The sequence below is a fragment of the Hippopotamus amphibius genome, chromosome 9 (genome assembly GCF_030028045.1).
Source record: "Hippopotamus amphibius kiboko isolate mHipAmp2 chromosome 9, mHipAmp2.hap2, whole genome shotgun sequence".
Classification (NCBI taxonomy): Eukaryota; Metazoa; Chordata; class Mammalia; order Artiodactyla; family Hippopotamidae; genus Hippopotamus; species Hippopotamus amphibius.
In genome coordinates, this window is record NC_080194.1 from 38,557,532 (window position 1) to 38,571,610 (window position 14,079).

Genomic DNA, 14,079 nt, shown 5'->3' on the forward strand with positions numbered 1-14,079 from the left:
AACAAAAAGAGAGGTCTTAGGAAATTCAGGCAGCATATTTCACTTACATTTTCCTTGAATCCCATGACACAATAAACATAATATTACTCATTTTAATAAGGATTTTTGGTTGAAACCAAAGATTTCAAATATGACTGTCACCTGCTAATATTTTTTCTAAGTTTGAGTTGCTGCCATTGATTCATTACAATAAGTGAAAACCTGCACAATGCCCTCTTTCCTTATTTATTCTCTCATTAAGCACTCATTGGATATTATATTGGGTAGCAATCTGGAGAAATCAGTAAAGTAAGTGTCCTCTAAGTGTCAGTTGTCCTTGATATTTAGTTTAAGAATATTATATGAGCCCCGTCTGAGCTCTTTGTTCTTGAGTACATAGACTATAGGGATGAGGGCTAGAGGAATGACATTTTCAAGTACATTGAGTAGAACTGAGATAAGGGTAACTGTCATTGCTGTGCTACAGATCATGGAAAGGACAATAATGACTGTGTAGAAGAAAAGAATTAAGGTGGGAAGTGCAGGTACTTAGGGCCATGGATGCAGCTTCTGCTGAGTTCAATTTCAACACAGGATAGGATAAAATGATCAAACCCAAGTCACCTTCTATGTGTGTCCAGGCCAGCAGTAGCTGGTAGACACTGCTGATTGTCCTGTCATGACAAGATAGGCTAGTAACTCCAAGATTAGAGCATAGACAGTGCTCAATTTGGTTTTTTGAGCAGTAATGTCTCTGAGCAGCCAACACAGGCACTTAGATGGTAGCCAGGCTGTTTCTGAGTGTCATGAACACAGTTGCTTTGAGCACAAAAGATTCAGTGATTATTGATGAATAGCACAGTGATCGACAAATGGCTGCATCTATAGCGATGCAGAAAAAGATGACTGACTCCATGACCACATATCAGTGTATGAAATACATCAGCACAAAGCACTCAGGGAGACTTATGGTCTTAGCACTAAACCATAAGATGGTCAAAATCTTGGGCATGATGGTGGTAGTGAAGCCCATGTCTACCACAACCAGAATGCCCATGAAATGGTACATAGGCTGGGAGAGCCAGTGCTGCCAGCTGTGAATGCCTTGGAATCCTGTCAAAATGAACTCAGAGACCTGCACCTTTGGGCTGTTGGAGTCTCTGAGATCCCGGAACATCTTCACTAAGAGGAAAACTATTCAAGGTTACTATTCTTAATCATCTCTCTGACATTATTATGTTCATGATCTTGAAGGGGAGGATTCATCATCTTTATTACTCTCATCTGAACACTAACATTTATTGGAGACATCTAATGAAACAGGAACTGTGATGGTACATTCTGTGTGTTAACTAAGCTGATGATCACAAAAACTCCATAAGGCACATGCCATTAATTTCACCCTCTCATAATTAAAAAGTGGAACATTAGAGAAAGTAAGGACCTTGGTTATTATCTTCATTATCTATCATCTTGTAAGTCATTGAGCTGAACTAGAGGAAAGCAATCAGATACCACAGCCTGGACTCTTAAATTTGGTTTTGCTAATGAGTTGTTTTCTTTAGAGACCAAATGTTTATAGTCAAAGTAGTTGTTTTTATGTGTGGAGATATTTCAGTAACAGATGATAAAATATTAGAAAAGCTTTTCTTTTTTATTTAAGTATTGAAAATACTCATGAATATTATTTAATTTTCAGAAACATATGTGAGGTAAGTTAGTATACCTTTTTTTTTCTCAGTGAGGAAACTGATGTCCAAAAAATGTGAATGAGCTGTCTAAACCAAAGCTACTGTAAAAGAAAAAAATGCAGTTGAGAAATCTCAGTATTTTTGAGTCCAGTAACTATTTTAACTTGAAAACTGAAGTTGTGTGAATATAAAAATCTATTAATATACACCCAAATACCCTCTCCACTTTTTTTACTGCCTAAAGAATAAATAAAAAATCCTACCTCTACTCCCGCTTTTGTAGGTACTTTCATACCTTAGTTTCTGGATAGCAAAACAGTAAGCTGAATGCAATCTAGTCCAGGTGTTCACGGTATTAGTCAAAAGACCTCATGATTCTACTATATATGTACATGCACAATCCTCAACTTCCTAATCCTTTGTTATTTGTACTATTGAGTATAGCATTTAAAGGAAAATGTGTGCTACATATCCCGAGGGCATATGCACACTGTAAAGATACAGAGGCGGTTTGTTATGAGAATCAAGCTAACCCCTATCTGAGGAGGAGAATGAGTGGAAGGTTTACATTCTTACCATCTATAAGATAATACATAAGTAAGAGAATAATTTCATATGTAAGAGAATAATTTCATATGTGTGCATCTATATAGCTAGATAGATCTTTGCTTTGTGTGAAGAAGTATGTATGGGGGTATAGAATGAACACTGTAATGTTTAATGAATATTAGCAATTTTAATATTTACAGAAGAGTTTTGTTTCTTTCTGTGTCAGGCCCTTAAAGACAAAAGTTTATGATACTTATGATGTTTCAGAATGTTTTAATCACTCCCACCCACATCCATTCATATGTTCCTTTATTTGCTTATTTTTTCTTTCAAGTGACATTGAGGATGAATAGTATGACATTACAGAACTTTTCCAGAGGATCAGCTTTATTAAGCATACATATTAAGTGAGCAGTATTTAGGTGCCCAAAGTTTGAGATTAATAATGATGATAATGGCAATAATATTAATAATAAAACACAAACTGGTTCTAGTTCTATATCCTTTAATTAGAGAATAAAAGCAATGTCTGCATATTTTTATTGCTTGGAAAAATAAAAATGAGTTTTGAAAGAGATAATTTCAACCCTTACATTTCAAAAATTACAGGCTACCAGATACATTTTTAATATACATTTGCTATATGTGTTTTTAAAAAAAATTTTGACAATGTCATATTAAAACATAAATTCTGCAATTTTAAATTGACATTCACAACAGGGCTATTCAGTAGTGTTATGATTAAATAAAAGTGCATCATATGTATTTACACAATTTCTTTAATGTTTTTCTATTCTTAGACATATACATTCTTTGTTTTGCAGACAATGATACAAACATATATGTAGAGAAAAATTTTCACACAGGTTCTTTTTCACTTTATCATTTTTTATAGAGGTGAAATTCATATACTATTAAATTAACAATTTTCCTCTTTGAAATGTAAATTGAGGACTGTGCAAACACCGGTACTATATAGCTCCAGAACATTTTTGTTGTCGCAAAATGAAACTCCATGAAAATTAGTCACTCATTGTCCTGTTTTTCCAGCTCCTGCCAATAAATAATCTGCTTTCTGATTCAGTGAGCTTACCTATTCTGGATATCCAATATAAACAGACTCATAGAACACTTACCATTTATGTCTGACTTTTTCACTTAGGATGATGCTTTCAAATTTCATTTCCATAACAGCATATATTTTTTGAATTTGTTTTATTGAAGTATAGTTAATTTACAATGCTATATTATTTTCTACTATACAGCAAAGTCAGTTATACACACACACACACATATATATATATACATGTTTTAAATATTCTTTTCCATTACGGTTTATCAAAGGATACTGCATACAGTTCTCTGTGCTATACAGCAGGACCTTGTTGTTTATTCATTCCATATATAATAACTTATGTCTGCTAACCCCAACCTTCCACTCCATCCTTCTCCAAACCCCCATCCCCCAGTAACCATAAGCTGGTTTTCTATATCTGTGAATCTATTTCTGTTTGGCAAATAAGTTCATTTTAATCATTTTTTTTCAAATTCCACATATAAGCAATATCATATGATATTTTCTTTCTCTGTCTGACTTACTTCACTCGGTATGATAATCTCTAGACCCATCTGTGGATCTGCAAATGTTATTATTTCATCCTTTTTTATGTCTGAGTAGTATTCCATTGTATATGTATGAGGGTGAGCCAAAAATTATCCTCACTCTGGCTGTAGAATTTATGTTAATTAACTTTCAGAAAAGACAAATACATCATTTTTCGACATAATCTCCTTGCTTTTCAGTACACTTTGTCCAACTGTCAGCAAGATTTCATATTCCCTCATTAAAAAATGTTTTAGGCTGAGCTGTGAGCCACAAATGCATTGCTGTGTTCTCATCTTCACGTAGACAGGCGTCCGGCTCTTTCTTGATGGCTAACACTTGTGCGACCTTCCTTGAACTTCTCTATTCATTTATACACTTCTTCGTGACAAAACACTTTCTCCATACTGGGCACAAAACCTTCGATAAATAATGGCACCAGGTACAGCCTCAGACCACAAAAAACAAATCACTGCACGCTGCTCTTCTTTCGTGCAAATCACAAGTGGGGCATCCATTTTTGCTCACACCGCAATTACAAATGGACTGATGTAACACGTTCACACCTGCACAGCAGTGACTGGGGGAGACAGTAGCCTTGAACAGAAACCGCTGATAAGATGGTGGGACCAACAGAAGTTTTATTATAACCAGAGTGCAGAAGATTTTTCACTCACCACTGTACTTTGAATGCTCTTTCCTTCATTATAGAAATCCTTAGTTAACTGTGTTTATAGGTCTTCTCTCGGGGACTTTAAATTTTTCCTGAGTATAATCCACCAACTTATTCCTGCAGGAATATATCACTGGTTGCCAGTGTTCTTGACACTGAATAGTAGAAGGACACTGGGAATTTCACATTTATACATGAATATTGGGTTAAGCCTTCTCATTTTTGTGATGTCATATATATACACACACACACACACATATATATATATGGATGTTCTTTTGTTAAATATTCTTTCCACAGTAAACTTCTAGTCAACATAAGATTATATTTAACATTGTTTAGAATAGTGAGTAAATGAGAGATTTCAAATGTTCCTTATTTATTATTTCCCACTACATCCCTGTTTTACCTTTATGTACTCACATGGAAGGATGACAGATAAGATATTGTAAAAAGTGGCTTGTTTTGGAAATAGCAAATCAATATATGACAAACATTTCATAAGAGTGCTTTTCAAAAACTTCTCTTGTGTCACCATAATTTCAGAGTGATACAGGAGTAGTTAGGAAATGGCAACTGAGCAAAATTTTGGAGGAGATCAGGAAATTTTTCAAAGAGGAAAAGCTGAATACTCTTAAACCTGAAGCTTAATTAGGAATCTGCTAGATCAGTGTTTGATTCTGTTGCTGTTTGCTATTTCCTATTTACATCACACTAACAGTTTTAACTTAATGAATTGCCAATCCTCTATTCTGTTTTGTACCCTCCCACCAGCAAACCTAGCTTCAATCATTGCTTCTTTATAACAAGTTAACTCTTTCTCAGAGAGAATAGAGCCACTCTTTAATACTTTTAACATGATATCATAGGAAAGGTGGCATTCTTTGTAGGTCAGGAATACATTTGTTGACTGAGTTAATATTTTTTCTTGTTTTAATACCATGATATTAAAAACTGTGGTATTTTTGAATCAACCACAATTTATACAAACCCTTAAGACTAGGACATATTATGTTTATATTTACAGTGTCTAGGAAGTCATCGTGTGCACATTAGATATCATGAATATTTTTGAGTGAATGACCATATTGAGTAATTGAATCAAATTTCATATTAGACCATAATTATTGCATTGTAGTCTGAATAGCATTATTTGGAGACATAAAAAGAACCACCAGAAGAAACAGAGCTTAATGTCTACTTCATAATTGAGAAAAAAATTCCTAAAAGTATTCTGAATCATAAAATACAGAAAATAGAGAAATTCTCAAAAAAAGAAGCAAGAAAAATAAGGTAAAAGGCAAAATAAATATTTTGGATGTGGCAATAAAGGTCAATTAAATAAAGATACTGTATGGGGGAATGAATTGGGAGATTGGGATTGCCATATATACATAGCTAATGGGAAAAAAAATACCAGATTTTACACTCTAGATATATGCAGTTTGTTGTATGTTAACTGTATCCCAATAAAAGTTCTTAAAAAATAAATAAATATACTGTAAATTGGTCATATTTCACAATGATTTTAGATACACATATGCAATAAACATTTATGTACATAGATTATACATGTCCATGTAAGTGTGTAAGGAAACCATACATAAAGTATGCGCAGAGTTTTAAGGTAACAAAATGCATACTAACACTTCTTGCACATTCCCCAGAATCATGGGGGAAATAGTTATATCAGACAAACTAGAAACCCAAACAAATCAATGGTCGATCAAGAGCACCTTTGAGAAACAATGACATGCTTTGCACACAGCAATTAAAGCTGAATGCAACATATAGTTACGTCCCCAGGTTTGATATGGCTTTCCTCAAGAACACTAATAAGAAATACCGAATTTATCTTTTTAATTTGTTAGAACAAGGTAGAAAATTTTAAAATGTGGAAGGAACTGAAAGCAATGACATCTTAGTAACTGATTCTCAAGTTCCTGTTTAGCGACACTGGTGTGGACTTTAAGCTAACAATCTCAAGGCTAACAAAAGCCTTGCAATTTGCATTATAGACAAAGTATAATATGAGTTTACAATATAAGTGTATGTTTCCTTACATGCCAAATCTGTCATCAGGTTTCTTTCTTGTTAGGCTTGTAAATATATTCTTGTGTTTTGTGTGTGTGTGTGTGTGTGTGGTTATTTACTATTCACTATTCAGCACTGCAGGAGACTTTGATGGAGTTCTGCCTGGAAAGCTGGGAAAGGCATCACAGAGCAATGTAAGTACTCACAAAGGCTTGAAGGATATAAAGATGTTAAATAGGCAAGGATGTGGTAAACATCATTCTAAAGACGAGGGAAATTAAGAAAATTACATGCAGAGGAAACTAGAGTTTTGTTTTTAAGGATTCCTACAACTCTAGAGAATTTGAGCATTTTAACATGGTTTGTAATGAATTTCAATGCTAACCATTTCCAAGGAACTCTATTCTCCAAAATTGTTTAACTCAATTTCTATCTATACAAACTACATCTGGAGAATATCTGTATGGTAAATCAACTTTCCTTGTTAGAGCAAATTTCTCTAAATTACAAGCTGGTGGAAGTTTTCTATAATTAAAGACAGTAAAAAGGGAAAAATGATAACTTCAAGTTGAAATTCTAACTACTGTATAAGGAAACGAGTCAAATTGTGAAAATTTAGCTATTTGTGGTTATGAGGTTTCTTTTATGATTGTATTACACAATCCATGTTTATGCACTTTATAATCATCTATAGCTCCTTTTTTTAATGTGTACAATTTGATTTTTTTTCTTATTAGTAATGTGTATATAGCAATCCCAGTCTCCCAATTCATCCCCCCTCCCGCCTCGCTTTCCCCACTTGCTATCCATATGTTTATTCTCTACATCTGTGTCTCTATTTCTGCCTTGCAAATTGGTTGATCTGTACCATCTTTCTATATTCCGCATATATGTGATAATATACAATATTTGTTTTTCTCTTTGTGACTCACTTCACTCTGGATGACAGTCTCTAGGTCCATCCATGTCTCTACAAATGTCCCAATATTGTTGCTTTATACAGCTGAGTAATATTCCATTGTATATATGTACCACATTTTCTTTATCTATTCATCTGCTGATGGACATTTAGGTTGCTTCCATGACCTGGCTATTGTAAATAGTGCTGCAATGAAATTTGGGGTGCATGTGTCTTTTTGAATTATGGTGTTCTCTGGGTATACGCCCAGTAGTGGGATTGCTGGGTCATATGGTAACTCTATTTTTAGTTTTGCAAGGAACCTCCATTCTGTTCTCCATAGTGGCTGTATCAATTTACATTCCCACCAGAGGGTTCCCTTTTTTCCACACCCTCTCCAGCATTTACTGTTGGTAGATTTTTTTGATGATGCCCATTCTAACCAGTGTGATGTGATACCTCAAGGCTTGTAAATATGTTCTTCATGTTTGTATGCCATTATAATTTTCACATTTCTTTTATATTTTTCAATAAGAAACAAAACTAACAATTCATATATATGTAGTTACATATATATTTGCACACATTAAAACTGATAGCTGTAGAATAAGATAGGCTTTGAATTATATTATTGATAAATATTTGACTAATGTATACAGATTTTCCAAGTATTTGAAAAAATAGGATCTTTACTCATTTCTTCCTCTCAATACATTTGAACCGTCAACTCTTACCTCTGTGTGTCCATGCAACAGAAGCAAGTAGGGAAAGCATAGATGCTCATAAATTGAGAATAGTAAATATATCTCTGAGGTTACTTGTGCTCTATTCCTAAGGATATAGTTCCCAAATATGAGATAAATATCCTATTTATGCCCTTCATGTTTTCTTTTTATAATTCTAGTGTTGAATATTTAAACTGGTTTCATTGTTATATGAGGTTTAGGACCCATTTGCAATACAGTTGCAATATTCTCAATTAATGTTCCAAGCTTACATCAAATATTGCAGTATTGACTATAATTACATTAGACTTTTTCCCAAACAAATGTAAAATGATTTCAATACATTATAGCTTAATTTTTCTATAAGGAAAATGGGCTCATATTATTTTGTGGGAAACAAGTGTATTGAAGTAGTTACATTAAGATAAGAATGGCCACTTATTTATAAGTACAATTATCATACCACCTGTTGCCTATTCCCATTTCTAAACTCCATAGAAAATGTTTGTTTCCTCACTAGTCAGTCCTCAATTTTATATCCAATGTTCTTTTTATGACAGTTTGTTCTTCCAAGTAGGTTTTCCTATCTAAAATGGATGAAATACAGTCACAAATAAGTGTCTCTAGATATGAAGCAAGTGAAAGATTCTTATCCTGAGAGTAATGGAAGTGTAAGTGAAGAGCAAGTGCTGTGACCATGATCAAGAACTATTCGCTTGTTATTTCTCCATTTCTTCCAGTCATGGAGGTGACTCATACCTGACATCCACCATGACACAGTCAAAGGTTTCTATTTGCTTTTAGAAAACCTAAATGCCCATCAACAGATGAATGGATAAAGAAGATGTGGCCCATACATACAATGGAATATTACTCAGCCATAAAAATGAATGAAATTGAGATATTTGTAGGTGGATGTAGATGCTCTGTCATACAGAGCAAAGTGAGACAGAAAGAGAAAAACATATACTGTAGGCTAACTCATATATATTGAATCTAAAAAAATGGTATGGATGAGCCCAGTGACAGGACAAGAATAAAGATGCATAGAGAATGGACTTAAGGGCACAGGGTGGGGGGTGAAGTGAGAGAGTAGCATTGGCATATATACACTACCACATGTAAAATAGATAGCTAGTGGGAAGCTGCTGCATAACACAGGGAGATCAACTGGATGATGGGTGATGACTTAGAGAGGTGGGATAGGGAGTGTGGGGGGGAGTTGCAGGAGGGAAGAGATATGGGGGTATATGTATAAATACAGCTGATTCATTTTGTTGTATAGCAAAATCTGGCATAACAGTGTAAAGCAATTATATTCCAATAAAGAACTTAAAAAAAAAAAAAAGAAAAACCACTAGATAATTATCATGAAAAGTCACACTGCATTGCAGTCCAAGAATTGGGAAAATAAACATTTTCAGAAACTTTCAATCTTTTACAACATTTCTGCCTTCAAATGGGTGGGTGAAATCAAACCAGGCTTTCTGAGAATATGATAATCAATTCATACACACTCAAAGCCTCTCTCTACTTTATCCCAGTACCAAAAACAACAAAAATCCTGTCCCATTTTTGCATTTCCTTTAATACTTTAGTTTCTGGATAGCAAAACAGCTGAATGCAATTTGGTCTGGGTGTTTAGGATATTGGTTAAAAAAAACAACAACATGATTCTATAATACATGTATATTTACTGTTCTCAACTTTGAAATCCCTTGATATTTTTATTATTGAATTGACTATTTAAAGATGTATGTTACATACTCCAAAGTGTAATTGCAAAATACTGGAGATACAGATGCTGGTACAGAAATTAAGCTAACCCCTATTGGAGAAGCAAAAGAGTGGAAGCTTTCCCTTCTTACTGCTTTAAAATGATACACAAGTAAGAGAATATTTTCATCTGCATGTATCTACATCTGTGTGCTTGTGTGTGAGATATATATATATATATAAATATATATATATGGAAATAAGAATGACCTCAATTTAATTTCAACAAATATTAGAAATTTCAATGTTTATTTTTTGTTTCTTTCTGTGTCGGATTTTTAATGACACAAGTTGAAAGCACTTAACTGTTTTGGAAAGTTTCAATCACTTTCATACCCATTCATTCACGTGTTCCTTTATATGTCTATTTTACTTTCTAGTGAGGATAATGATAAATACGATGGCATTGTAGAACTTCATCAAAAGTTCAGTCTTATTACACCTAGATTTTAAGTTAGGAAAATTTAGGTGCCTGAGTTTCCAGACAATAATGATGATGGTGATATTACCAAAAACAATAATAAAACACAACTGATTCTAGTTTTATATCCTTTAACTTGATAATAAAAGTAATGCCTCTATATTTTTATGAATTTGAAAAAATAAAAACGATTTTGGAAGTAGGTAAATTGAACCTATAAATTCTATTATGTAGAGGTAACTGCTGATACATTTTTTTAATTGAAGTATAGTTGATTTACAAGTTTGTGTTAGTTTCAGGTGGACAACAATGTGATTCAGTTATACATATGTATTTTCATATTATTCATTATAGGTTATTATAAAATATTCAATATAGCTCCCTGTGCTATACAGTAAATCCTGTTGTTTATTTTTATATATAGTAGTGTGTATCTGTTAATCCTGTGCTCCAAATTTATCCCTCCCTCTCCTTTCCGCTTTGGTAACCATAAGTTTGTTTTCTAAGTCTGTGAATCTGTTTCAGTTTTGTAAATAACTTCATTTCTATTAATTTTTTAGATTCCACATATGTGATATCATTTGCCTTTCTTGGTCTGATTTACTTCCCTCAGTATGATAATCTCTAGGTCCACCCACGTTGTTGCATATGGCAATATTTCCTTCTTTTTTATGGCTGAGTAATATTCCACTGTACATATGTGCCACGTATTCTTTATCTATTCATCTGTTGATGGATACATGTTGCTTCCATGTTTTGGCTATTGTAAATAGTGTTGCTATGAACACTGGGGTTCATGTACTGATATATTTATAATATACATTTGCTATGTATGCTTTTGAAAAAAATGATTGGACAATATCATATTAAAACGTAAATATGGCATTTTCAATTGACCTTATATATTAAGCATATTCAAAACAGGATTATTCACCAATATGATTAAATTAAATAAAAGTACATGATATGTGTTTACACAATATCTTTAACATTTTTCTATTCTCGTAAGACATATATGTTCTTTTAATTTATAAGAAATGAATGATACAATAAACAGATATGTTGAGATAAGTTTTGAACTGTTTTTTTTTGCATTTTGTCTTTTTTTATTGAAGTGAAATTTACATACCATCAAAATATTCATTTATACCATTTAAAAATATACAACTGAGTGGCTTTTCCTGTATTCACAGTGCTGTGCAACCTTTAGCACTATGCATTGTTAATACCAGAATATTTCCAATTTCCTCAAAAAGAAATTCCATAACTATTAATCTGTCACTCCATGTTGAACTGTTTCTACAGCCCCTGGAAGCAATTAATTTGCTTTCTGATTCAGTGGACTTGCCTATCCTGGACATGCTATGTAAATGAAATCATACAACTTGTAGCATTTCATGTATTTTTTCACTTAACAGAGTATTTCAATCAATGCAATAGCATTTATCCATATTTCATCCTTCTTATAGATGGATAATTATCTCTTTTATGGATATGTTCATCTTAAAAGTTAATGGACTTTTGGATTCTGTGCACTGTTTTGGCTGATAATGTTGCTATGAACATTAGTGTACATGTTTATAACAATATCTGTTTTGTATTATTTTAGGTATACAGTTAGGAATTGAATTGCTGGGTCAATTTGTAGTTGTGCTTGACTTTTTTTTTTTTAATAAATTTATTCATTTATTTATTTATTTATTTTATTGGCTGTGTTGGGTCTTTTTTTGCTATGTGCAGGCTTTCTTTTAGTTGCGGTGAGTGGGGGCTACTTTTCATTGGGGTGCGTGGGCTCCTCATTGACGTGGCTTCTCTTATTGCAGAGCATGGGCTCTAGGTGCATGGGCTTTAGTAGTTGCAGCACATGGGCTCAATAGTTGTGGCTCACGGGCTCTAAAGCGCAGGCTCAGTGTTCGTGGCGCATGGGCTTAGTTGCTCTGCAGCATGTGGGATCTTCCTGGAGCAGGGATCAAACCCGTTTTCCCCTGCATTGGCTGGTGGATTCTTAACCACTGCGCCACCTAGGAAGCCCTGTGTTTGACTTTTTGATTAACCAACAAACTGTTTTCCCCAGATCTGGTATAATTTTACGTTCCCACCATCAATATACTGTGGTTCCAGTGTATCCACAAACAGTGTCACAACTTGTTAATATCATTAAAAATAATATAGCCATTTAATATTATATAGAGTATTTTATTGTGGTTTTGATTTGTGTTAATCTAATGACTAATGATGCTGAGCATTTTTTTCATGTGCTTGTTGGCCACTGCACATCTTCTTTAGAGGAATGTCCATTGAAGTCCTTGGTCTTTTTAAAAAAGATAGTAAGACACATTATAAAGCCCATTGACAAATGGCAGGAGTAAGTGCTATCCGATCAGTAATTATACGAAATGTACATAGATTAAATGTTCCAGTTAGAGAAGAGAATGATAGATATCTGTTCTAACAACCACTATTAAATGTTATCTGGAATTTTAGCCAGGGGCAACTAGGTAAGAAAATGAAATGTTTATTCTGCATTTCTTTTCCTTGGATTTCTTGAGACAATCATCATTGTGTTATTATTTTTGTTGAAGGTCTTCCTTGAAAAACATGGTTACAGCTATTAGTTTTACAACTCTTTTGGAAGTTTCGTTAATTGCAACTGATTACTTACACTAACTGGAAAATGTCAGTTTTTCTTACTTTTTCTGCGATCTGCAATCCTTGGAGGATCTAATAGATATATATGTGGGGAAATTACAAATTGAGCACCTTGTCCAAGTTAGTTGCCTTAGAAGCTTAGCTTAAGCACCTTACATAAACCCTGTCTGAGCTCCTTGTTCTTGAGTGCATAGACCATGGGGTTGAGGGCAGGAGGAATGACATTTTCAAGTACATTGAGTAGGACTGGGATGAGGGGAACTGTTTTTGAGGCACTATGTGTGATAGAAAGGACAACAGTAACTGTGTAGAAAAAAAGGATTAGGATGAGGTGGGAAGTGCAGGTACTTAAGGCCTTGGAGGCAGCTTCTGCTGAATTCAGCTTCAACACAGAGTGAAGTATCAAAGCATAGGATACAATAATCAAACCCAAGTCACTTCCCGTGAGTGTCCAGGCCAGAAGTAACTGGTATATGCTATTGATTTTCCTGTCGTCACAGGATAGGCTAGTGACTCCAAGATTAGAGCACAGACAGTGCTCAATTTGGTTTTTTGAGCAGTACTGTCTCTGAGCAGCCAACACAGGCACTGGGATGGTAGATAGGCTGTTTCTGAGAGCCATGAACACAGCTGCTTTAACCACAAAAGTGTCAGTGATTATCGATGGATAGCGTAGTGGTCGACAAATGGCTACATACCTATCTATAGCCATGCAGACAAAGATGCCTGATTCCATACACATAAAAAAATGTATGACATACATCTGCTCAAAGCACTCAGGGAGACTGATAACCTTAGCTTTGAACCACAAGAGGGCCAAAATCCTGGGCATGATGGTGGTAGCCAGGCCCATGTCTACCACAGCCAGGATTCCCAGGAAATAGTACATAGGCTGGTGCAATGTTACCTCCTGTTTGATGATGATCAAGATAAGGATGTTGGCAGTGAGAGCTGAGAGGTAAAACAGAGCCAGGGGCAAGGAGAGCCAGTGCTGCCAGCTGTAAATGCCTGGGAATCCCATCAGAATGAATTCAGAGACCTGGAACATGGAGCTGTTGGAATCTCTGAGATCCTGGAACAT

General features: G+C 34.4%; 1 protein-coding gene and 1 pseudogene across 1 annotated transcript; both read right to left on the reverse strand.

Moving 5' to 3' along the window:
- Positions 1-306: 306 nt before the first annotated feature.
- Positions 307-1,159, reverse strand: LOC130860791 (putative olfactory receptor 56B2; annotated as a pseudogene).
- Positions 1,160-13,128: 11,969 nt separating this feature from the next.
- Positions 13,129-14,079, reverse strand: LOC130860792 (putative olfactory receptor 56B2). The gene has a single exon (XM_057749365.1). The coding sequence runs from the start codon at positions 14,077-14,079 to the stop codon at positions 13,129-13,131; it is 951 nt and encodes a 316-aa protein (XP_057605348.1).